This window comes from Podarcis melisellensis (genome assembly GCF_964234715.1).
Source record: "Podarcis melisellensis genome assembly, chromosome: 15".
NCBI lineage: Eukaryota > Metazoa > Chordata > Lepidosauria > Squamata > Lacertidae > Podarcis > Podarcis melisellensis.
In genome coordinates this window covers 7504116-7527847 of record NC_138532.1, presented here as the reverse complement: position 1 = coordinate 7527847, position 23732 = coordinate 7504116, and the positions used below count along the sequence as shown (strand labels likewise).

General features: G+C 45.5%; 1 protein-coding gene across 2 annotated transcripts in view; it reads left to right on the top strand.

Moving 5' to 3' along the window:
- The first annotated feature begins 14632 nt into the window (after positions 1–14632).
- Positions 14633–23732, top strand: part of RNF122 (ring finger protein 122) — a 35210-nt gene continuing 26110 nt past the window's right edge. The window contains exon 1 of one of the 2 annotated variants that reach the window (XM_081891230.1): positions 14633–15020. In XM_081891230.1, the coding sequence (XP_081747356.1) occupies positions 14996–15020 (25 nt within the window). In that variant the 5' untranslated portion in view covers positions 14633–14995. The remainder of the gene's footprint in view (positions 15021–23732) is intronic. The other variant, XM_081891229.1, reaches the window with a different exon arrangement.

Here is a 23732-nt window from a genome sequence, read left to right as displayed (position 1 = left end):
AGTAAGCCCTGTTCAGCAAAGGGCTTGGGCAACTTCAGTTCAATGTTTGTTGATTGCAGATTCAGTCTCATTGCTTCCTGTTTATGCCCCCCACAGATGCAAGAAGGGGGATAGTTAGTGATGAATACCCGCTTACCTGGGAATCTAGGGTTGACATATTTTGAAAAGCAAAAAAGAGGACACTATGACGACTATCATTTTAAATACCTCTACTATGTGTAAGCTATAGAAGCTGTGAAATATTGCTGAGGGGGTCAGGAGAAGAAAAGAGGAAATCAAATCTTCAACCACCAGTTATGTCTATGTCTCATCCAGAAAGTATAGCCAGAGATATTTTGGCAAATTTTAAAAATCCACCCGGATGGAAATTTTACCCCTGAAAAAGAGGACATGTCCTGGAAAAAGAGCACACATGGCAACCCTAACTATGCCCCATTGAATGCAACGGAACTTATTTCTGAATGGACTTGCATAGGGTTTAAGATGATGAGTTGAAAAGTGGGGCTGGTCTGTTGCATTTTTAATGGATATGTAGTGGTAGCTTGACAAGCTACACCCACTGAAATACAGTGGTACCTCGGGTTACATACGCCTCAGGTTACAGACACTTCAGGTTACAGACTCCGCTAACCCAGAAATAGTACCTTAGGTTAAGAACTTTGCTTCAGGATGAGAACAGAAATCATGCTCTGGTGGTGCAGTGGCAACGGGAGGCCCTATTAGCTAAAGTGGTGCTTCAGGTTAAGAACAGTTTCAGGTTAAGAACAGACCTCCGAAACGAATTAAGTACGTAACCAGAAGTACAGTGGTACCTCGGGTTAAATACGCTTCAGGTTACATACGCTTCAGGTTACAGACTCCGCTAACCCAGAAATAGTCCCTCAGGTTAAGAACTTTGCTTCAGGATGAGAACAGAAATCATGCTCCGGCGGCAGCAGGAGGCCCCATTAGCTAAAGTGGTGCTTCAGGTTAAGAACAGTTTCAGGTTAAGAATGGACCTCTGGAATGAATTAAGTACTTAACCCGAGGTACCACTGTACCCTCAATGTAAGCATGTGGCCAGCCTAATAGGACTGTGCTGTCTGCACCACACAGTAGGAACCAACACAGATATTGGGATGATTCAGAGAGGTCACTCAAGAGGTAGTGAACAGATTATAGCTTACTAACACTTGAATACACATGTATGCATACAAGCAATATAAATATATACACACACAAGCCATGCTAAAGAGAAAGCAATGAACAGGTCAACCAACACACAGGAAGTGTTTAATTAAAGGAACAGAAGTCCCTCCAAGCCTTAATAGTGCTTTATGTATCTGCAGTGGACAAAAGTGTGGTGCCACTGAGGTTTTCCTACCCTCAAATGGCCACAAACCAGGTAAAAAATAGTCGTAATGGCAGGACAATGAAGGAAACACTGGGTTGTAACAAACTGATGATGATGTCATCTGGGTGTTCCCTAAAAAGTGAACAAACAAAGAGAAGCCATTTGGCAGGGGGGTGAAAACAAGCAGTTCCTTGCTAAAAAGTATGTTTTGCTCCATGGATCACAAGTGGTGCAGACCTGGTATTCTGTTGCTGGTATCTATCTGTCTCAGGAGACAATGGAGTCTGCCTCCAGGGGTGAAGTCAAACCAAAGCAACCACCCTGGGGCGCAAGTCTGGTCAGAGTTTAGTTCACACGTAAAGTGAATTCCAATAGACGCAAGAGGGCAGGGTGGCTCCTAGGTAGTGTGGTTTGGGGTGGGGATCACCAAGAGTTGACCCAAACCAGTAATGAATGAGCTTCCCCTTATATGCATGCAACCAAAGGTGCAGCGAAGGTCCTTTCCCAACCTGGTTCTCTATCCTGATGTTTCGGACTACAAAGCCCATCAGCCCAAGCCAGTATGGCCTTTAGTTCAGCTACTTGTTCAGTGAGGAGGCAGCAACTTCTTTTCCTGCCAGTCTCTCCTCAAATGTTCTGAAGCTGCTACACCTGTGTCCTCCAGATGTTTCTGGACTCCACTTTCCATAATTCCAGATTTTTGGCCATGCTGGCTGGAGCTTTAGTTTGTTAAAGATGCTGGGAATTGTAGGTCTGTGAGGTCAGCAACCTTAACAAATGATAATTCCCAGGATTCTTTTGTGGAAGCCATGTCTGGTGAAGTGGAAGAAGAGGGCTTTAAATATATGGTGGGGTCTGACTCTAGGAATGAACCTAAAGCTCACTAAAGATAACATTTGGGCAAAATATAGAGGGGCTGGGAGCCAGCAGGGCTGTAACAATCTCTCCTGGCTTTCTTTTCTTCTTTTTTGTCTGCCTCCTAAGTAACCTAAAGAAGGAGAAATGAACTGGCACCTCAAGAGAGAGAGAGAGAGAGCACAAACTCAAAATACATCCATTCAGTCCCATTAAAACCATATAGATGCTTTTTCATATAACAATCTTAAAAGTCTGTACAATTTTCATAATCTAGGCAAAGGTCTTCCAACACAATGGGAGCGGAACAGTTAGGTCCTTTTAGACTTGATGGTCTTACCAAATGCAACCATGTGCCTTACTTCACTCGCTTCAAAATCTGGGAAGCTGGTCCTACTGCTTCTGAGGAGGGGGGGCTTTCTCCTTGCTCCACTGTGCGGTGGCCCTGGACCTCTGCCCCAAAGTCCAGCCCTGAAGATACCGCTGTGCCCTGGGCCCACTTCAGAAAATACTTTGCTCTGTTTACAGATACACACCTTGCTCTGTTTGCTCACACATACGCACACATTCTTATCTCCTGGAGAGAGGAAAGCTCATGAGCAAATCCTGTCCCTCAACTTTTAATGGATGGGGAGGCTCATGTAGAGAGGCTAGTTTCATGGAATCATAGATTTGTGGAGTTTGAAGGGACCCCAAAGGTCATCTCATCCAGCCCTCTGCAGTGCAGGAATCCAGCCCACAGCTGTTCCTGGGTAGCTCAAACCACCAACCTTCTGGTTAACAGCCAGATGCACAGACCCACTGCAGCACTGGAAGCTTCCATCATTAGTTTTGGAGCCAAACAGTTGAATAAAACCTCCAGGTTTGGAGAAAGCAAACTCTGGAATAGCAGTTCAGGGGGAAATACACCACTTTTGTGGCCTCCTTGTAGGATTCTTGCAGCATCTGACTTCAGCTGTTAATATCCTTGTCATAGTACAAGGATGTGACACAATGTGATCACACTGGGAATACTGCATGTGGTCCTGGTCACCACACCCTCTATAGGGATGTGTGTAGATGCTAGGAGATGATATATTTATTGGATATTATCCTTCCTTCCTCCTGTTTGTGAGTTCATCAGAGTGGTATCCCTTTACAGCTTAAAAAGAACCTTAGGCTAATTTAAGTTTTAGTTTAAGTAATCCAGGATGCTTTAAGGCAGAATGGATTCTTCTGGTATTCCCTCCTTTTCTCCCCCTTAAAACAATAATTATACAAACAGTCTTGTAAAAGGTAAAAACAACACTTACTCACTTAGAATACTTGTTGAAGACTAACAGACACAGCAGCTTTGTTCAGACAGGCTTAAGATGGTAATTCAGTTACAAAGACATACTTAAGTCTAGCTTAAAATGGTGTATGAGCATTGGAGCTCAGGCATGCAGAGGTTCTTTGCATTTTCTGGCTTGATAATGACGGTGACGTAAAGGAGCATGTGCCAGGCGGGTCACAGAATAGATATAGCTATGCTCTTCCCCTGTCAGGGCACTGTGAGTGTGTCTCTCACAGAGTTCACTCTAGCAAACTTACAGGAAGATTCTGTGAGATTCAGCTCCTATCATGTGCCTATCTAGCAAAGCATGAATTGTTGGTTTTGACCGCATTGTAAATATCCCACAATCTCAATAAGGGAGTTCTAGATCTGGAGAAGGTGCAGAAAATGGCAGCCAAAATGGTCAACTCCTCTATGGGAAAAGGCTGCAAAACACACACACACAATATTAGAACTTGTGGTCATCCACTGAAGCTGAATTTTGGAAGAGTTGGGACAGGAAAAAAAGATGTACTTCTTCACTCCAGGCATATTTAGACTATGGGATTTGCTACCACAAGATGCAATTGTGCCCACCAACTTGGACAGCTGTCAAGGGAAAGAAGTATAGCAGAGAAAAGTCTAAAACAGCCCTTACTGACAAACAAATTCCAAAAGTACATTCCTTCTTTTTTTTCTGGCCATGCCTCTGTGTTGGTATGCACAGTTTAGCAACACTCAGTCATGCAGAGTGAGGAGGAGGCAAGCATTTTCTACCACTGAGTTTCATTGAAAACCATACATTAAGATTCAAACCGTGCCCACAAATGGGCATTTTTCCTTTGCCAACAAACTTGCAAATCCAAGCTCGCTGCCCAAGTGAACCGGTGAATCGGCACTTGCAGAAAACTCCTATGAAGTCTGAGGTTGTCTTGGTCCACTTTATCACTGGAGGCCGGGCATGGAGGGCCTCTTACCAGTTTGGGCTGGTTTGTTGGCTGTGGCTTCTCCCGGAGAAGCTTGCTGTGGTTCTGTCTGGGCTTGCTTCTGAAGATCATTTGGAAACTTCAGTTGGCACAGAATGCAGCTTTTAGGGTTTGGACTGGCCCTGCCTATTTAGATCATGTCTCATTGGCATTAAAAGAGCTCCTCTGGCCGGCTGTATCCTTCCGAGCCAAATCTAGAGTGCTCGTATTGATTTTTATTGCTTTTTAATGGCTTGGGACGCAAGTACATAAAGGATCACTTCCCATACGGTCCATCCTGCCCACGTTCTCAGATTATCAGCTGAGTTCCTTCTCTCTGTTCCTTCCTTGTTAGAGGAGAAGCAGGTGCAAACCAGAGAAAAGGCCTCTCTGTCTCTTGTCTATGGTGCCCACAGCTAGGGCTCACCCACCTCCAAGGAGACTGGCTCACTTGGAGGCAAAATTGCCCTCTCTTAAACCCCAGACAAAACCCTACTGACTCTCATAAGCTTTGAAAGTATATTTCAAGCATTTAATAATCTTGCCAATGGCTCTGCTTATCTGCTGGTTGAGTAATAGGATGGTGTGTAAATACCTCACCAGTAAATCAGGATGCATGCTCATTGTCATATACGGTAACTGCCCTATAAACAAATCAGAAAGGATGTTCAATATAAGAAAACTGGACATCATCTTACAACAGTAGACATTTTGTACAAGCAAATCCGTTTGATAAACTGGTGGTCTGTGGTGTGTGCATGGAAGATCCTTACTCAGGCATAAAACTCATGGGATGACTTCAAGCTAGTCACTGTCTCTCAGCCTAACCTAGTATGTTGGGTTGTTGTGAGGGTAAAATGGGGAGGCAGAGAATAGCGTGCATCAGCTTGAGCTTCTTGGAGGACTCCTTGAAAGGGACGTGGGTGGCGTTGTGGTCTAAACCACTGAGCCTCCTGGGCTTGCCAATCGGAAGGTCGGTGGTTTGAATCCTCATGACGGGGTGAGCTCCTGTTGCTCTGTCCTAGCTCCTGCCAACCTAGCAGTTTGAAAGAAGAAGAAGAAGAAGAAGAAGAAGAAGAAGAAGAAGAAGAAGAAGAAGAAGAAGAAGAAGAAGAAGAATAGTAGTAGTAGTAGTAGTAGTAGTTTGGATTTGATATCCCGCTTTATCACTACCCTAAGGAGTCTCAAAACGGCTAACATTCTCCTTTCCCTTCCTCCCCCACAACAAACACTCTGTGAGGTGAGTGAGGCTCAGAGACCTCAGAGAAGTGTGACTAGCCCAAGGTCACCCAGCAGCTGCAAGTGGAGGAGCGGAGACATGAACCCAGCTCACCAGATTACGAGACTACCGCTCTTAACCACTACACCACACTGGCTCATTCCAATGCAAGTAGATCAATAGGTACCGCTGTGGAGGGAAGGTAAACGGTGTTTCCATGTTCTCTGGTTTCCGTCACAGTGTTCTGTTGCACAAGAAGCAGTTTAGTCATGCTGGCTGCATGACCTAGAAAACTGTCTGTGGACAAACGCCGGCTCCCTCGACTTGAAAGTGAAATGAGCACCGCAACCCCATAGTCACCTTTGACTGGACTTAACTGTCTAGGGGTCGTTTACCTTTTTTCTACCTTGGAGGAAGGGCAAGAGATAGAATCAAAGGGTTCTGTATCATCTACTCCACACACACCCCTGCAGTACATCTCAGCATGTGTTTCTCCATCCAAATTGAAACCATATCTGACCCAGCTTAGCTTTCCTTATGTGCTAGCAGTTTTATTGCTGCACCACTAGGAGGTGTCATAAAAGTAAGAATGAATGCATGAAAAAATAATGTGTTGTTTGACATTTTAAATTTGTAAACCAAATCTTGTGAAGGGTGATGTATGCGCATTTTAAATAAATAATGTTCTCAGCCGTGCTGTAAACAGATGCCAAACCAGGCTATTAGGAGGCCTGGTTATGCTTCTGTGTTCTGTGAGTACAGGCAAGTGTGCGCATACGCACACACACACTTCTTGAAATTTAAGCAGACCTTTCATTACATGGCTGGGCAGCTGTCTGTCTGGATCTCACAAATATGCAAACAATAGAGGATCATCTGACAGCCACGAAGGGTGCCGTGTTCTGCCTGCAAGTCGGATGGGATGCTAACAAGCACCTGCCCTGTGTCTGGAATGGATTATAATCCCAGACAAGCTCTGTGGTTGGCTTGGTGCCTGCCAGACTACTAGAGATTCCTTGTAAGAAGCAGATCTGTTCCTTTGTCTTTCATGGTTTGGTTTTGTTTCTACTATATGAAAGGGGTCTAGATAGCAGGTGGCGCTTGAGGAGCAAAGTACCTCATTCTAAGCCAGTAGCTCATGGCTCTAAGGTGAAAGAGGCAGATAGCAACTGTCCAATGGGCCTTAGGGTTGTGTCTCAGTGATAGAGCACATGCTTTGCATGCAAACATCCCAGGCTCAGCTCTCTGTCTGAAACTCTGGAGAGCCACTGCCAGGCAGGGTAAACAAGAGTGAGCGAGCTGGGCCAACAGTCTGACTCCATGCAAGGAAGCTTCCCATGTTTCTAAGGCGTGCTGGGCAGGCAGCTGTAGAATAAATTAACACAATGTTCAAGAGAAAGGGTAAGAAGTTTCAATGGATCCTGTGTGCACCCTGGGTTGGTTTTCTTTGGAAAGAGGTTACAGGAGACCTATGGTATTTTTGTGATATATGATTTATTGACACAAGAAGAAGAAGAGGAGGAGGTGTTTGGATTTGATATCCCGCTTCATCACTACCCTAAGGAGTCTCAAAGCTGCTAACATTCTCCTTTCCCTTCCTGCCCCACAACAAACACTCTGTGAGGTGAGTGGGGCTGAGAGACTTCAGAGGAGTGTGACTAGCCCAAGGTCACCCAGCAGCTGCATGTGGAGGAGCGGGGAATCGAACCCAGTTCACCAGATTATGAGTCCACCGCTCTTAACCACTACACCACACTGGCTGCACATTAAAGCATCTGCCTGAATTTTGCAACCAAGTCACACGTACAAAAATGTATGGGCTGGGTCAAAGTGCGCATAAAGATACATGAAGGTGACCTGGAAACTACAACTAATCTAGAATGTGGCAGCTAGACTGGTGACTGGGAGCGGCTGCTGAGACCACATAACACTGGTCTTGAAAGACCTACATTGGCTCCCGGTACATTTCCGAGTACAATTCAAAGTGTTGGTGCTGATCTTTAAAGCCCTAAACGGCCTCGGTCCAGTATACCTGAAGGAGCGTCTCCACCCCCGTCGTTCTACCTGGACACTGAGGTCCAGTGCCGAGGGCCTTCTGGCGGTTCCCTCATTGCGAGAAGCACAGCTACAGGGAACCAGGCAGATGGCCTTCTCGGTAGTGGCACCCATCCTGTGGAACACCCTCCCATCAGATGTCAAAGAGAAAAACAACTATCAGACTTTTAGAAGAGATCTGAAGGCAGCCCTGTTTAGGGAAGCTTTTAATGTTTAATAGACTATTGTATTTTAATATTTTGTTGGAAGCTGCCCAGAGTGGCTGAGGAAACTCAGCCAGATGGGCGGGATATAAATAATATATTATTGTTATTGTTATTATTATTATTATTATTCAATACAAAATGCATTGCACTGGGGACAATTGCTTTGCAAAAATGTGTATGTAAGACTGCATCCAAGCGTATGACTGCACCACACGAAAATTCTGATGAATTATCATGAGGAATATTTATATCTATATCATCTATCATCTATATCTATATACTGCAAGTCAATATGAAAATGTGGAGAACTGAATTTAAGATTGGGAAAATGAGAAACAGCAAGCAACTGAAACTGACATATTCTCCCATCCAGAGTGGAGTTCCCAAGATGAATGGCTCCTTGCATGTTTCCTTCCAGCAACTCCTTCAGCCCAGCTGGTGTCAAAAGCGTTGCTCTGCTTTCTTTCGACCACATCAGTGAGGCTGAGAGGGGGGTCTTGTCATCTGAGCAGTCCAGGACCTCCATACACACTACTGCAGGGAGGTGCTAACACAGCGGTTAGACTTCACCCCTGGAGGCATACTCCATTGTCTCTTGGGACAGACATATGCCAACAACCATTGTCAGTCATACTCTAGCTAAGCTAGAGGGGTCAATGAGTTCCCAGGTCTCCTTGCTTCCAACACACAGTAGCAGGTTAGTGAGAGTGAGTTATCTCTCAGTTAACAGCCACACTGGATAATGGGAACGCTGACTGATAGTAATCCACTGCATCATCTTTATAGGCAACTTTTTCATACATTTTTAATCTCGCGTCTTATTGCTAGCTTCAAGGCAGTTTCAGAATGCTGACTGGGGAAGTTGCAGGGAGGGGAGAGAGATTTATCTGCCACAAAACAGCAACGATTCCCTGCCCCTTCACACGTGGATTTTCTTTTGCCTCTTCAAAAGGAACACTGTTTTAGAGGAAGTGCACATGGCTTGTCAAAAAGAAAATGAGGTGGGCGGGAGGTAGGAAACCATTGTGGCAAGGGAAAAGTGCGATCTCTTTGTCCAGCTTTTGTCTGTGATGGGGATATTATTCATAAATGCAGAGACCCTGGAGTAAGATAAACCAAGGAAGATGGGAGCCGCAGTGTATTCCGCATATGGTTTGTTATGTACTGAGTTGAATAGGATCCAAAATGCAGCAGTCTGATTGGTCCTAAAACAATAGGATTCAGAATGCAGCAGTCTGATTGGTCCTAGAACAATAGGATCCAAAATGCAGCAGTCTGACTGGTCCTAGAACAATAGGATCCAAAATGCAGCAGTCTGATTGCTCCTAGAACAATAGGATCCAAAATGCAGCAGTCTGACTGGTCCTAGAACAATAGGATTCAGAATGTAGCAGTCTGATTGGTCCTAGAACAATGCAGCAGTATGAATGGTCCGCAGGAGCCACCCAATCCAGCTCCAGGTGGAAGTGAATCCACAACCTGATTGGCCTACAGGAGAATCCCGGAATTAGCCAATCACGTGCAGCCCATTGTGTAAATAATGTATATAACGCAGATATTTTGGGGAAACTTTCATTACTCCTCACCACTATGAGCTGAATAAAGAGCATGAAATCCACTTTCGACTCTGAGTATATTTCATGGTTGTTTGTTACATTTTGTTATGTACTGAGCTGAATCCTAGAACAATAGGATCCAGAATGCAGCAGTCTGATTGGTCCACAGAAGCCACCCAATCCAGCTCCAGGTGTAAGTGAATCAGCAACCCGATTGGCCTGCAGGAGCAGCCAATCGGGCTCCTGGATGAAGTGAATTAGCAACCTGATTGGCGTGCAGGAGCAGCCAATCAGGCTTCCAGAGGAGGTGAATCCACAACCTGATTGGCCTACAGGAGCAGCCCGGAATTAGCCAATCACGCAGGGCCATTGTGTAGAGCATAGCTAGATGTTTTGGGGAAAGTTTCATTCATTGCTACTATGAGCTGAATAAAGAGCATGAAATTCACACTCGACTCCGAGTATATTTCACATTTATATCCTATTTTTTTTCCTCCAAGGAACTCAAGATGGCATCCACAGTCCTCCCCTCCCCATTTTATCCTGCCAACAACCCTGCGAGGTAATTTTGCCTAAGAGACCGTGACTGACCTAAGGTCAACAAGTAAGCAACTACAATGATGTATCGAGGACATAATGACATCCACACTGAGCTTTCAAATGCCATACTTCTTAGAATACTTGAAAACTCTATTGTCAGTATATATTACATTTAGCACCAAAGTAAGAAAGTTAGTAATAATTTTTAATTTGAATTTTTAGAGATCCAGACAATACTTTCCAGCACATTATAAAATAAGACCACCTTGCAACTTTGCAACATAGTTATTCATTTTTATTTATGTATTGAATTGGTATGCTACCCTATACCCAGAGGTCGCAGGGCGGTTCACAGAACAAAATCAAAATATAAAACCACAATATATAATCAAAATAAAAACAACAACCCAATAACGCGCCCCCCCTTTATCAGTTATCCCCAGTTACCCATTCATGCAGCAGTATTTTCCAAACTATAAATCACACCAGTTTATAATGTGATGTATACTGTAAATGTATACCAGCAATTGGAGATTTCACATACTGTAGACTGCAATATTGCACTTACATAATCCATTTTTTATTGTTGGAATGTTTTCACCTTTCCAAAGTTTAGCCAGGCAAACCTTTGCAATCAGCAGCATAATTTGAATTAATATCAAGATGCTCGCAAATCAAAGCCTTTGATATGTATTTCAAGAATAGGTGCCTATCTCCTGATATAACGGAGAAAGATATCTGAAACGGCATTTTCTCAAAAGGTGGCAAACCCAATACATGCAGAAATAAACTCACTTATTCCCACACCTCTTCCAGCATGTTTGTAATAACTATCCCTTTATTCATTGTCAATGGAGCTAGGTAGCATCTTGCTGTAGCTTGATCTATTTCCAAAACATAGGCAAGGCTGTCAAAGGCCATATTCTTCTGCATACCAATTGCTGAAAACATCACAGGGGGAGACTGCTGCTGTGCTCTGCTCAAGCCATGCTTTTGAGTTTCCCATGGACATCTGGCTGGTCACTGTAATGCTGGACTAGTTGGGCCACTGAACTGACCCTGCAGAAGTTTAAAGATTATCCGCAGAAACATTGCAAAATCTATGAATGTTAAAATGATGTTGGATATAAAAATAATATGGCATTAGTGACAAAGTTAGAAAGAGTATGTAAAAATGAATTTAAAAAAGGGTAAAGACTAGAGTTATATCATGTCAATTTAAACAATATGGTATAAGCGATTAAGTTAAAAAGAGAAAAATCGGAGACATAATAGGCAGAATTATCAATGAGATTTGAAAGAGGGCAAGGATTTGCTGAACTTGATTGGGTAAAGGGGAACACGAAAAAAGGAGGCGTGAGGAAGTCAAGAAAGAGGTTTAAATAAGTATTAAATCAAAAATTGGGTTTTTTCTCTTTTATGTTTTTTATTATCTCTTTTGATGATTTTTTTTTTCCTTTTTGGTGTATTTTCTGTTTTCTGTAATCTTTTTGCAGTTTTGGCTATGTTGGTTTTTTTTCTTTTTTCTTTTTGTTGTGTGTATGTATTTGTCTTTCTGTAAAATTCTAATAAATATTTTATATATAAAAAAAATGAACTGACCCTGCAGATTTTGTTTATGTTCTTATGAGGACTTGCAACATGGAAGAAACAAGATTTACCAACTATCAAAGAATGGCAGGTGAAGATGATGGACTATATGGAACTTGCCGAACTGACTGGGAGACTCCGAGACCAGACAGAAGAGACGGTGGAAAAAGATTGGAAGAAGTTCAAGGAATATTTGGGGGGGGAAATGTTAATATTTAAATCTTAGAATAGCTTTGGAAGTGGATATAGGCTGCACAGTTAGAAGTAGAAGATAGTGTATTTTAAAATAGTATTATTTGTAAGTGATAAAATGTGAAGATTTTTATGGTAAAAGTAAGTGTGATAAAAAGAAATGGTTAGAAATTATGATATATGTAAACTGCTAAAGATGAGGTAAAATGAAAATCAGATGGGGGGGACTTGGGAAAGCCCAGCTAACAATGTTTAGAAAAAATAAGGATAAGACAACAATTTGTTTGTAGTGTTTTTTTTCTATTTGTGTTGTTTATTTGTGTTATACAGTGGCGTAGCGTGGGTTGTCAGCACCCGGGGCAAGGCAAGTAATTTGCGCCCCCTAACCCGTGGATTTGCACCCCCTAACCCTAACCCCCAGATGTTGCGCCCCGTGTGGCCGGCCCCCCTGCACCCCCCCACGCTACGCCACTGGTGTTATAAAATGAATTTTTAAAAATTAGGGGGGTAAATATGAGGACTTGCAACAGAATGATGCTGGATGTCAGTTTCTGTCTACTGCCTTTACTCCCACCAGTTTTTCCTTCGCTTGGAGCTTTGGGAGGTGCCGGAGAGAGTGGCTGCCAGCCAGCCTGACCGGCACCTTCAAAGCCTGCTTTGAAGGTGAGGAAGCAGCCCAGAGTGAGAAAGCCTTTCCACCTGAAAAGGGGCAGCTGGGGATTCGCGAAAGAGCAGGTCAAGCACTGGCTTTGCTTGGCTTTTGTTCTTTAAGAACGTAAGAGTCCTGCTGCCTTGTCCATTTCTCACTGGCCTATGGGAAGCTCAACAGCAGAACAACAGCACACTCCTGTTCTGCATATAAGCACAAAGTGCTGTATGCACAGTTGTTTCCTTTTAAAGAAAGGTTATGCACTTCTGCAAATGTTGAGCTTCCCCCAGATCTCTTTGATTACAACCTGCTTCCGTGTGGGAGTTACTGTTTTGGCTACAGAAGCATTGCCACTCACCCTTGAATTGGGGAAATAGAAGGGATTGTTTGAGACACAGCAACTGGCACTACCCAGTGTGACAAAACAGGTGCTGCGCGGTTAGAAGGTACGATGCCGAGTGGAAGGATTTGGTAACAACTGGAGAACGATGGATGAGACTGGGCTATATCTCTGAGGTGCCTCCCCTTGTTTTATAGCCTCATTGCATGGCCTTCCTAGTGCGTTATTCTACTGCTTATCAGATGCAATTCCATTGTTTGTTAAAGCTGGGATCAAGAAGGTGCAGAGCACGAGGGTGAATTTATGTGACCAGGATTAGCCATTCAGTCCAGATGAAAGTGCAAGGCCAGAACAGTCCCAACATTTTCAGTAAGTCTCTACAAGTGGTCCCTGCAACAAAAAGGTTGCAGTGTGGAATGCTCCTGTTCAGAGGGCCGGCCAGCCATCTCTTTTTCCCAGGACAGTCCATTCCATGCCCCCAATTTGTTCAGTGTTCAAATACCATTTTCTTTTTAAATTTCATTGGTAGATCACTTCATGACATTAAGGTCCAACCGTTGTAAATCTGTACTCCTTCAGGACATCTAAACTATTTGCACTGTGCTTCACCTGTTGAGTGAAAAGTTACCCAGCTAGCCAATGAAAGCCATGAAAGCCATATAGGGTAATGTGCTAGGGTGCCAGATTAGTCCTGGAGAGATCTGAGTTCAAATCCTCACTCAGGCTTACAGCTGGTGGGATGGCTAGTCTTCTAAAAGCTGTGGCTCAGCCCGCTGAAATCTGAGCACTGAGCATCATCTACGTATCCTGTATAATAAAGGATTGTGCTGTATTTCGGTGTAAAATGCTATGTCCTGTATCGATGCACTTTTGTCCTGTATTTCTCTCTCTGAGTGAGAGCCAGTGTGGTGTAGTGGTTAAGAGCGGTAGTCTTGTAATCTGGGGAACCGGGTTCGCGTCTCCGCTCCTCCACATGCAGCTGCTGGGTGACCTTGGGCTAGTCACGCTTCTCTGAAGTCTCTCAGCCTCACTCACCTTACAGAGTGTTTGCTGTGGGGGAGGAAGGGAAAGGAGAATGATAGCCACTTTGAGACTCCTTAGGGTAGTGATAAAGTGGGATATCAAATCCAAACTCTTCTTCTCTTCCTCAGTGTGTGTGTGTGTGTGTGCGCGCCAGGTTAAGGATATTCTCCAAATGCATGAGTTTGAAAGGGTCTGTGAAATGTCATGTATTTAAGCTCTGGGTAGCCAAGCACAGACAGATTTAGAAATTTATGTGTACATGCATGTGCGACCAATTCCAGAGGGGCCATTCTGTTAGGCTGCAATAGATTGTAATGGGTTGCTTAAAGTCACTTCAGGTGGAGGCGAAAAATTGACCACCAACCGCCCTGCTGCACCCTGCAGTTTTGTTTCAGAACAAAACTACCCAAAACTAAACACCACCCACCCCATAAAGCAGCAGTCAGGAGCTTGTGACCCTCCAAATGAACTCCCTCCCTCCCACCTCCCATCAGACAAAGTTAGCATGGCTAGGGCTCAGGGATGATGGGAGTTGTAGTCTAGCAACATCTAGAGAGCCACAACTCCACTGCTGCCCATCCCGTCCCATTTAAATCCTATAGCGGAATAAGTGGAGCGATCTGTGTCTCTCTCGAAGCCCGCAGCGCCATAGGCTGCAAGCGCGTTCCAAAGGCAGCCCATCCGGCGCATCTCCCGGGTCACATCAAAAGAAAGCATGCTAATAAGCCCCGCTCGCTGGCGCCGGCGATTGGCTGCTTCTTGGAAGGGGGCGGGGTTTCGGGGGGCGGTGTCTCCGTGCCCGGGGGTCAGGTCCCCAAACCTTGTAGAACGCATCCGCGAGAGACAATCTTTTCCCCGGGAAAGCGCTGCTGACGAGCTTCGTGGAGGGGCCGGCCGTCGCGTGCGCGCTGCTCGTCGGAATCAGCCTCCCTTGGCCCCTTTGTGCAGGTTTTTTCCCCCCCTCCCCTGCCCTTGGCTTGCAACTGATGCTGCTGATCCAGGAAGAGAAGACTGCCTCCTTGAACTGTTGAGCCCCAACCGAACTGAGCATTGGGGGCGGAGAGAGGGCGCTTCTCTTTTTGGGGGGGGTAGCGGCTTTGTTTTATCTATTTATTTATGTATTTATTTTCCCTCTGCACCTCGGGTGTCTTTTGCAAGCAGCTGAGCTGGGGACTCTGATGCACCCGTTCCAGTGGTGTAACGGTAAGCTTGTCCGGCCCAGGGTGGTGGTGATGATGATGATGATGATGATGATGGAGGAGAAACGGGCTGGCCCAAAATCAACCCCTCACCTCCCCGCTCCTTTAATACGAACAAATCACAGGCATTGCGGGCGGCCAAGTTCATTGTCCGGTCCTCGGGTGGAGATACAGATCCTGTTTATTTTATCTTTTTTAAAACAAATCTGTCTCTGTAAACAAAAACTCCCCAGATTGTTTTAAAGAGACCCAAAGGAACCTGCCGGGATGGTTCGCAGGGGAGGGAGGAGAAATTGAGGGCATTCTTTCGCTCCGAGGTAAGGCTCCCTTCTTTGTTGTTACTTTGGAAACAGCGTCTTAAGGGCACCGAGTCAGGTCCAGCCCCTCTCAGAAAGCCGTCCCTTTTTCCACCATACATTAAAAATAAAAATAAAAAAAATCCACACGAGAATGCTGGGAACTATAGCGGGGTAAGAGCTCTGTGAAGGGTAAACTACAGTTCCCATGATTCTTTGTGTGCAGAGGGTTGCGCTTTTAATCTATGGTATGTGCTCAGTTCAGAAGAGCTGCCAATATGGTTGGGTCCTTGCTTAACTCCTTTGTGACAGTTGGTCTTCATAGAGAGGTTCCTCTGCTGTTAACTTTTGGGTATTTCCCCCCCCCCCCTAATGGGACAACAGGGCCGCCTGTAATTTACTTTCAAATTCCATTCTATGCATTGCTTTGACATACACAATCCTATGTGTGCTTCCTCAGGAGTGAGCCCCATTGAAAATGTGTAGAATCGGAGCCTAAGGCTCTAATTCCTGCCCCACACAGACACAAACCATTTATTTTTTTTCCAGTTAATAGAATCATCGAATTGTAGAGTCGGAAGGGACCCAAGGACCATCTAGTCCAACCCCTTGCATTCCTCTTGGCTATTGGTTGTTGTGTTGTTTTCCTGCAAATATCCGTCCCCAAAGCAGCTTACACCATTTTAAAAAGATAATCTAAAGCAAAACCACAATATGAGGATGACAATTGAAACACTAAAGCACTGAGTCAAGGGCATAATTAAAAGCAGCCATATTCCAAGAATGCCAAGTGTACCTACTGCTAAACAGTTGCTAAGTTATCCCCCTCTCAAACAGGCATCTGTTTAAGCTACCAAAGTGTCTGCCCTAAGAAGGACGGGCTGGCATTGTTTTCCTTCTGCTAAAACGGGTTCCCAAAATAAACAGTGCATTTGCTCCCAGACTTTTCTTAGCCCCGCTCCCCTCCACACACATGCCTTATGGAGAGGGCAGAGATTGCCATGAAATTGCCCCAGCTGCAGAGGGGACACTATATGCACAGTGCCTTAAAACCTCATTACAGTGTTTTAGTTTTTTGGGGGGTGGGGAGCGCTTCATTCAGAAGGCCTAGCAGATGGTGACTGCTTTTGTAGCAGGGCTAATGGTTAATTAAAAGGAGCAGAGCCCTGCTTGGGATGAGCCTGGATTAATTATTTCAAGTAGCTTTTGTTCTCTGACTTCTGCCTTCCTCCCCCCCCCCCCCAATCTCCCTTTATAGTTCCATGAAATTTAACTAGCATCCAGCCTCTAGGCCATGTGCTTCAAAGACAATGGAAGGGAAGGGGAAGAGGAGGAGGAGGAGGAGAGAGCTGGCTGGTTTATTTTGAGTACACACAGACACTCAGGCATCAAAGTCAGAGGCTCAATTAACCTCTTATGTCTCACTTTGCTGCTGCTTTTCCCACCATTTTTTTTTTAAAAAAACCTGTAATTGAAGCAGATCTGTAAACTGAAAGGCAGACCGAGTCCCCACACTCAGGACCATCTGTAACGACTGTACTGCTAAATACAGAACAGGAACATGGGAGCTACAGTAGTGTGGTGTAGTGGTTAGAGCACTGGAAGGTCAAGGTTCAAATCAGCCTGACCTACTTCACAGGTTTGCTGTGAGGATAAGATGGGGGGGAGCTCTGTATATGCCACCTTGAGCTTGGAGGAAATGGTGGTATGTAAATGAAGTAAGGAAATAAATAAATAGGAAGCTGTCTTAAGCCCTGTGGACAGCTCAGTCAGTAGCGCATGAGACTCTTAATTTCTTGGTCACAGGTTTGAGCCCCAGGTTGGGCATTACAGGGGGTTGGTCCCTTCAATTTTAAACCTCTCCCTAGGAGACTGGAGGTGCTCGTGGCTAAGTAAACCATGGTCAGTTACTTTTGGTTTCGAGAAGGCCAAACTGCATCACAGCTGCCTGTGGGCTGTGTCGCAATCATAATTCTTGTCCAATGTTAACCATGAATGTACTTTAATAACATTTAATCTTTGCATATGCTTCTCAATTGCTCAAAGCTTTTTGAAAGCATCAGCTAGTTGTAACCCTCATAGCAAACTTTTAAGACGGGGTAGAACAACCTCAGGCCCAGGGAACGGATGCAGCCCCCCACTGCCCCAAAACATCTTTTTGTGACCCTCGGGACTCTTGCCAGGCCATGCCCTCCCCCTTCTTTGCACCCCGCTTAAGTATTTTTGCTTGGCTGGAATCTGCCCTTGAATTTGTTTGTTTGTTTGTTTATCTATTCAATTTATATCCCACCCTGGCTCCCAAAGAAGTCCAGGGCAGCATACAAGAAGTGAAAAAGCATCTTAAAAACAATTCCAGGTGCAAACTGGAAAAGATTTCCATTCAAAAGGCTTGTTGGAAGAGGAAGGTCTCCAGTGGGGGCCAGCCAGACAAGAGAGAGGGTGCCTGCCTAATATTCAAGGGGATGGAATTCCAAAGGATAGGGACCACCACACAAAAGGCCCAATTCCTACTTTGTGTGGAACAGAGCAGAAGATCCTGGAGTTAGCATTCTGATTCCCCATATTGCAGATGGAGAGGGGGGGGGCAGAGGCTGAGCTCACATCCAAACATTTAAAATACTGTCATGCCACAGGTCATGGCTTCCCCCAAAGAACCTGTCAACCGGGTAGTCCCTGGTGCTGGTACCAACAACAAGGCCTCACCTGCTGATTGTTGGACCCATAAGTATGGTGTAGCGGACCCATGCTCAAATCTTCTTATTCTCCCAAGCACCTCAGGGGTATCAAGCATAATTCCTCCTCATTTTAGCTTCACATCAGCCTTGTGAGGTAGGTAAACCTGAGAGAATGTGACTAGCCTGACGTCAGACCAGTGAGTTTCATGCCTGCGTGGGGATTTGAACCCAGCCTTAGAACAGCGCTCTGACCACTACACCACATAGCCTAACTACTCGCTCAACGCTACTTGAGCAGAGCTGTGACAACACTGGTGTTTAACCCTATTCCCCCACCCCAGCCATTTCCCTGATCTAAATCACACACACATCCACTGAAAGTGTTATTAGGTCAGCTGTGCCTGCAGTTATCTGGAGCACCTCTGTGTGTATATTTTGCTTTCTTCAAGCAAAACAAACAGCATCTTTGGAGGAACTGTCCGAGTTAAGAAAATCGCACAGTGATGAAAGTTTAAAGCAGTGATTGAGGAACCTGTGTTCCTCCAGATTTTGTTGCTGTTATTTTAATTTGTCACACGTCCCTTACTCTAAGGCAAGGGTTGGCTACCTGCGGCTCCGGAGCCGCATGTGGCTCTTTTACACCTTTGCCGCGGCTCCGGGGCGGATACTAGCGAGGGGAGGAGGCGCATTGTGCGCCCTGACACTCCCCACTGTGGCGGGCGCTGTACTGGCTGTGACAGTCGTATGGGGGCAGTGCGTGTGTTAGTCACGCACCATCCCAACGTCACCTTCCCGCCCGCCCGCCCGCCCGCCCGCTACATTGTAAGGGGCATGTACGCTGGTCACTGCATTGAAAGGGGAGTGAAGAACACACACAAAAAAAGGTAACTTGTTAATTTAACGTTTATTTCTATGAGGAGGAGTAATTCTGAGGGGTCAAACAAAGAAATAATTTAAAAAGTGACAAAAAAATTATTTTTATAATGACGAGTTTTGCAGCTCCCAGTGTTTTTTTTCTTCGGAAACTGGTCCAAGTGGCTCTTTTTGTCTTAAAGGTTGCAGACCCCTGATCTAAGGTCTCAGGGTGAGTTACATAAATTTAAAATACTGTTTAAAGCAGTTTTAAAACAGTGTCACCAAAACAAAAAGAAAAACAACAGTTTGGGCAGTGGTTGGAGTATAATCATCATTCCCTCCCCCTGTAGTGATTTGGTCTGAACCAAATCAAAGCTTCCCCTGGCCACTTTAAAGTTGTTTTAGTTTTGTTTTAAAAAGCAGATTTTATTAAGGATCACCCACGTCACTTCTCATTTGGTTCTTGGGAACGGGGCAGTGCATCTTATAAGCATGTGCTATTAATAATTAAGAATTCTAGTCTATAAACCCTAAACTCTAGGGAGCAAATGGACTTTTAAGGGATGTACTCAGCCTAGCTGTAAATCATGTGTCTTGAACGCAAAAGGCCCCAGGTTTTCTCCCACGCCTCTCCATTTCAGAACGGGTATGTAGGAAGTGGTGGAAGTGCCTGAGACCCTGGACGTCTGCAGCCTGTCAGAGGATATCAGTGCCTTCCCCAGTCCAGTGCCTTCCAGATGTTTTTGGGCCACAGCTCCCATCACCCATGAGCATTGGCCAAGTTGGCTGGAGCTGTTAGGGATTGTAGTCCACAACACCTGGAGTGCAGAGGTGATGCTGATAAACTTTCAGTGTTCCTATTAAGATGGTTCTGGGACCATCCTCTAAGCCAGGGGTGGAGAACTGGTGACCCTCCAGATGTTGCTGGACCCATCAGCATGGCTAATTGCCAGACATGATGGAAGCTGCAGTCCAGAAACATCTGGAGGGCCAGAGGCCAGTTGTCTAAGGCAATGGGAGGGAAGTCTAGGCCTGGGAACCAAATGTGGCCCTCTGTCTGGCCCTTGGGATTCTCCCTGGGCTACACAACCTCTGCCAGCCATAGCCCCCTCCCCCAGCCCTGCTTCATGCTTTCCTTGAGTGTTTTTGCCTGGCTGGAATGTGCCTTTGAACTCAGATGACGCTTTTTCCTTGTCTGGCTGGAGCATAGCGAGAGGTGTCTGCCTGTACAAAGGTACCTTTTTCATCAGTTGCTCCATTCACTTTCGCCTCTGGCCCCCAGGCAGGTTCAGCCCCCTCTCTAAACAGATGCAATCTACACAGCTAAAGAGTCCTCCTCTCTCTTCCTGCTGTTGCTTTTGTGTTCCTTTGCATGCAAGCTTTTCTCAGCCACAATTTTTTCAAAGACGAACAAAATCTTGGGTTGGATTCAGTGCTGAGCTTTGACAGTGGCAAAGGTGCATGGGTTGGGGCCACCCAAAGCTTAATTTACACCAAATTCCTGTGCCCGCATCTACTCTTAAGTAAGTCCATGGGGCTTAACCCCAAGCAAGTTTGGCAGAGCATTTTAGCCTCAGGATGCAGACATTTAAAATTCCCAGTGATTTATTCAGGCTGCAATCTGCAACTCCAGATTATTTACCGTATTTTTTGCTCTTTTTGCTCTCACTTTTTCCCTCCTAAAAAGTAAGGGGAAATGTGTGTGTGTGTGTTATGGTGCGAATGCAGGCTGCACAGCTATCCCGGAAGCCAGAACAGCAAGAGGGATTGCTGCTTTCACTGCATAGCGATCCCTCTTGCTGTTCTGGCTTCTGAGATTCAGAATGTTTTTTTTTCTTGTTTTCTTCCTCCAAAAACTAGGTGCGTCTTGTGGACTGGTGCATCTTATAGGGTGAAAAAAATCTATTCATTTCATTCATTACATTTATATCTCACCTTTTCCTTCAAGGAGCTCAAGTACATGGTTCTCCTCACCATTTTTTTAAATCCTCACAACAGCCCTGTGAGGTAGGTTAGGCTGAGAGATGGTAACTGGCCCAAAGTCACCCAGTGTGCTTTATGGCTGAGCGGGAATTTGAACCCTGGTCTTCCAGCTCCTAGTCCAGTACTCTAACCATTATACCACACTGTCTCTCTCAAGATTAAATCATGAACTAGGAACTGCAGGGGAAGGGATAGCTCATTCGTAGGGCAGGTGCTTTGCATCCAGGTTTGATCCTCAGCACCTCCATTTTGGGGGATGGGGAAAGCAACCCATCAATTAATGTGGAAAGTCTCTGCCTGAAACCCCAGAGAGCTGCTGCCAGTCAGAGTAGGAACATAGGAGGCTGCCTTATACTGAGTCACACGATTGATCCATCTACCTCGGTATTGTCTACACAGACTGACAGCAGCTTTTTAGGGTTTCAAACAGGATTTTCTCCCAGCTCTACCTGGAGATGCCAGGGATCGAACCTCATTTGTCACTTTGTCTGTAGAGAACAGGCACCATCTTCTCCCTGTCAGGAAACCCAGTTGCAGCTGCTGCTCACCCCCACACAAAGGCCTTTACATAAACCCCTAGTTTCGTTCCAGTTTCTCGCTTTCTGTGTTGTGTGGGGTTTAGCCTCTCTAGCTGCATCAGTGAGCTGACTCTCCAGGTGAACCGTTCGCTTCCGTGAAGCAGGTGACCTACGGGAAGAGGGAGAATGCTGCAAATAGCTCGTGGACTCCATCAGAGTTTCTCACAAAGCAGATCCTCTCCCTCTTCTTCATGCACCTGCTGTTAATCGTAGACTCTGGAGTAAATGGCCATATTTGGGAGATTGGGGCTTTTTTGATGGTAATGTTTATTTCCTTCACTTCAAAATGTGGTAAGCCAGCCTTGTTGAAGAATCATAGAATCGTAGGATTGTGGAATTGGAAGGGACCCCATGAGTAATCTAGTCCAACCCTCCATAATGCAGGAATCCTGCCCTGAGTAGGATTGACCCACCAACCTTCTGGTGAGCAGCCAGACCCACTGACCCACTGTGCCCCTGATTTGAGAGCTGGGAACATCTCCTGTCTGAAACTCTAGGGAGCCACTGCCAGTCAATGTAGATTGCACCTCTGATTTTGTTTATACTGAAAGTAGGTTGGATTGTGGGTGACCCCTTTGAAGGTGACTACAACTAATCCAGAATGCGGTGACTGGGAGCGGCCGCCAAGACCACATAACACTGGTCTTGAAAGACCTACATTGGCTCCTGGTACATTTCCGAGCACAATTCAAAGTGTTGGTGCTGACCTTTAAAGCCCTAAGCGGCCTCGGTCCAGTATATCTGAAGGAGTGTCTCCACCTCCATTGTTCTGCCCGGACACTGAGGTCCAGCTCCGAGAGCCTTCTGGTGGTTCCCTCACTGCGAGAATTGAGGTTGCAGGGAACCAGGCAGAGGGCCTTCTTGGTAGTGGCACCTGCCCTGTGGAACACCCTTCTACCATATGTCAAAGAGAACAACAACTACCAGACTTTTAGAAGACATCTGAAGGCAGCCCTGTTTAGGGAAGCTTTTAATGTTTGATGTATTACGGTATTTTAATATTTTGTTGGAAGCTGCCCAGAGTGGCTGGGGAAGCCCAGCCAGATTAGCAGGGTATAAACAATATAATATTATTATTATTATTATTAGTAGTAGTAGTAGTAGTAGTAGTATTACAGCAGTCTGTCGTCCCCCCCCCCCGCCCCTATCTGATGCACAGAGCACCTTCTTCCCAGCACTAAATTGAAACAAATGGCATTATTTTTCTGCTGGGAGTGGTTTCACCCCTAAAAAAAGCAAAGTTAGGGAACATCTAGCCCATGGGCCAATCTTGGGTTCCTGCCAGGGGTTCCAATTTAATAATAATAATAATAATAATAATAATAATAATAATAATAATAAATGTTATTTATATCCCGCCCTCCCCAGCCGAAGCTGGGATCAGGGCGCTCACCTGAAATTTGAAGCCGCTCACCTGAAATCACGCCCACCTGTCAATCAGGTGACATCACCCAGGTGGGCAGCTGATGGGATGGAACAGGCTGGCGGATCCTGCAGAAAGCTTGACTCGACCGCTTGCCCATCAGCTGATTGCGGGGGTGGGGGCATGCAATCCTGCCCTATTCAGCTGTGCATGCAGCTGATCCCTGCACAAAGCAGGATCAACCCCCTTGCACATTACTCGATGCGTTGGGAAGTCAGTCTTGCCCTATTTGGGCGAAAGAGATTCCCAAGCACCTGACCTCCAGGGTTTTGCCAGGGTTCCCTCTCCTGTGGCTGGCAGGTGTGTTGCCCTGCCCACTTGTCAAAGTTGTCCTGCAGGGGTGGGGCCTGATAAGGATCAGGCCCGTGGAGCCGTAAAGCTTCCCCACGTCATGTAATAATTATAATAATAAATAATAATAAATTTTATTTATACCCCGCCCTCCCTGGCCAGAGCTGGGCTCAGGGTGGCTAACAACAGTAAAATTACAGTAAAAACATAATGGGGGGGCAATTTAAAATACAGGTTAAAATGCTATTTAAAATGTAGCCTCATCAAAACCATAAGGGAGGGAAACATAAGGGTCAGACTGAGTCCAAACCAAAGGTCAGGCGGAACAGCTCTGTCTTGCAGGCCCTACGGAAAGATTTCAAGTCCCACAGGGCCATAGTCTCTTGTGACAGAGCGTTCCACCAAGTCGTGGCCAGCACTGAAAAGGCCCTGCCCCCAAGTTGAGACCAATCTAACCACCTTGTGACCTGGGACCTCCAAAATGTTGTCATTTGTGTGCCTTAAGGTCCTCCGCGGGGCATACCTGGAGAGGTGGTCCCATAAGTACGTGGGTCCTAGGCCGCATAGGGCTTTAAAGGTCAAAACCAGCACCTTAAACCTGACCCTATACTCCAC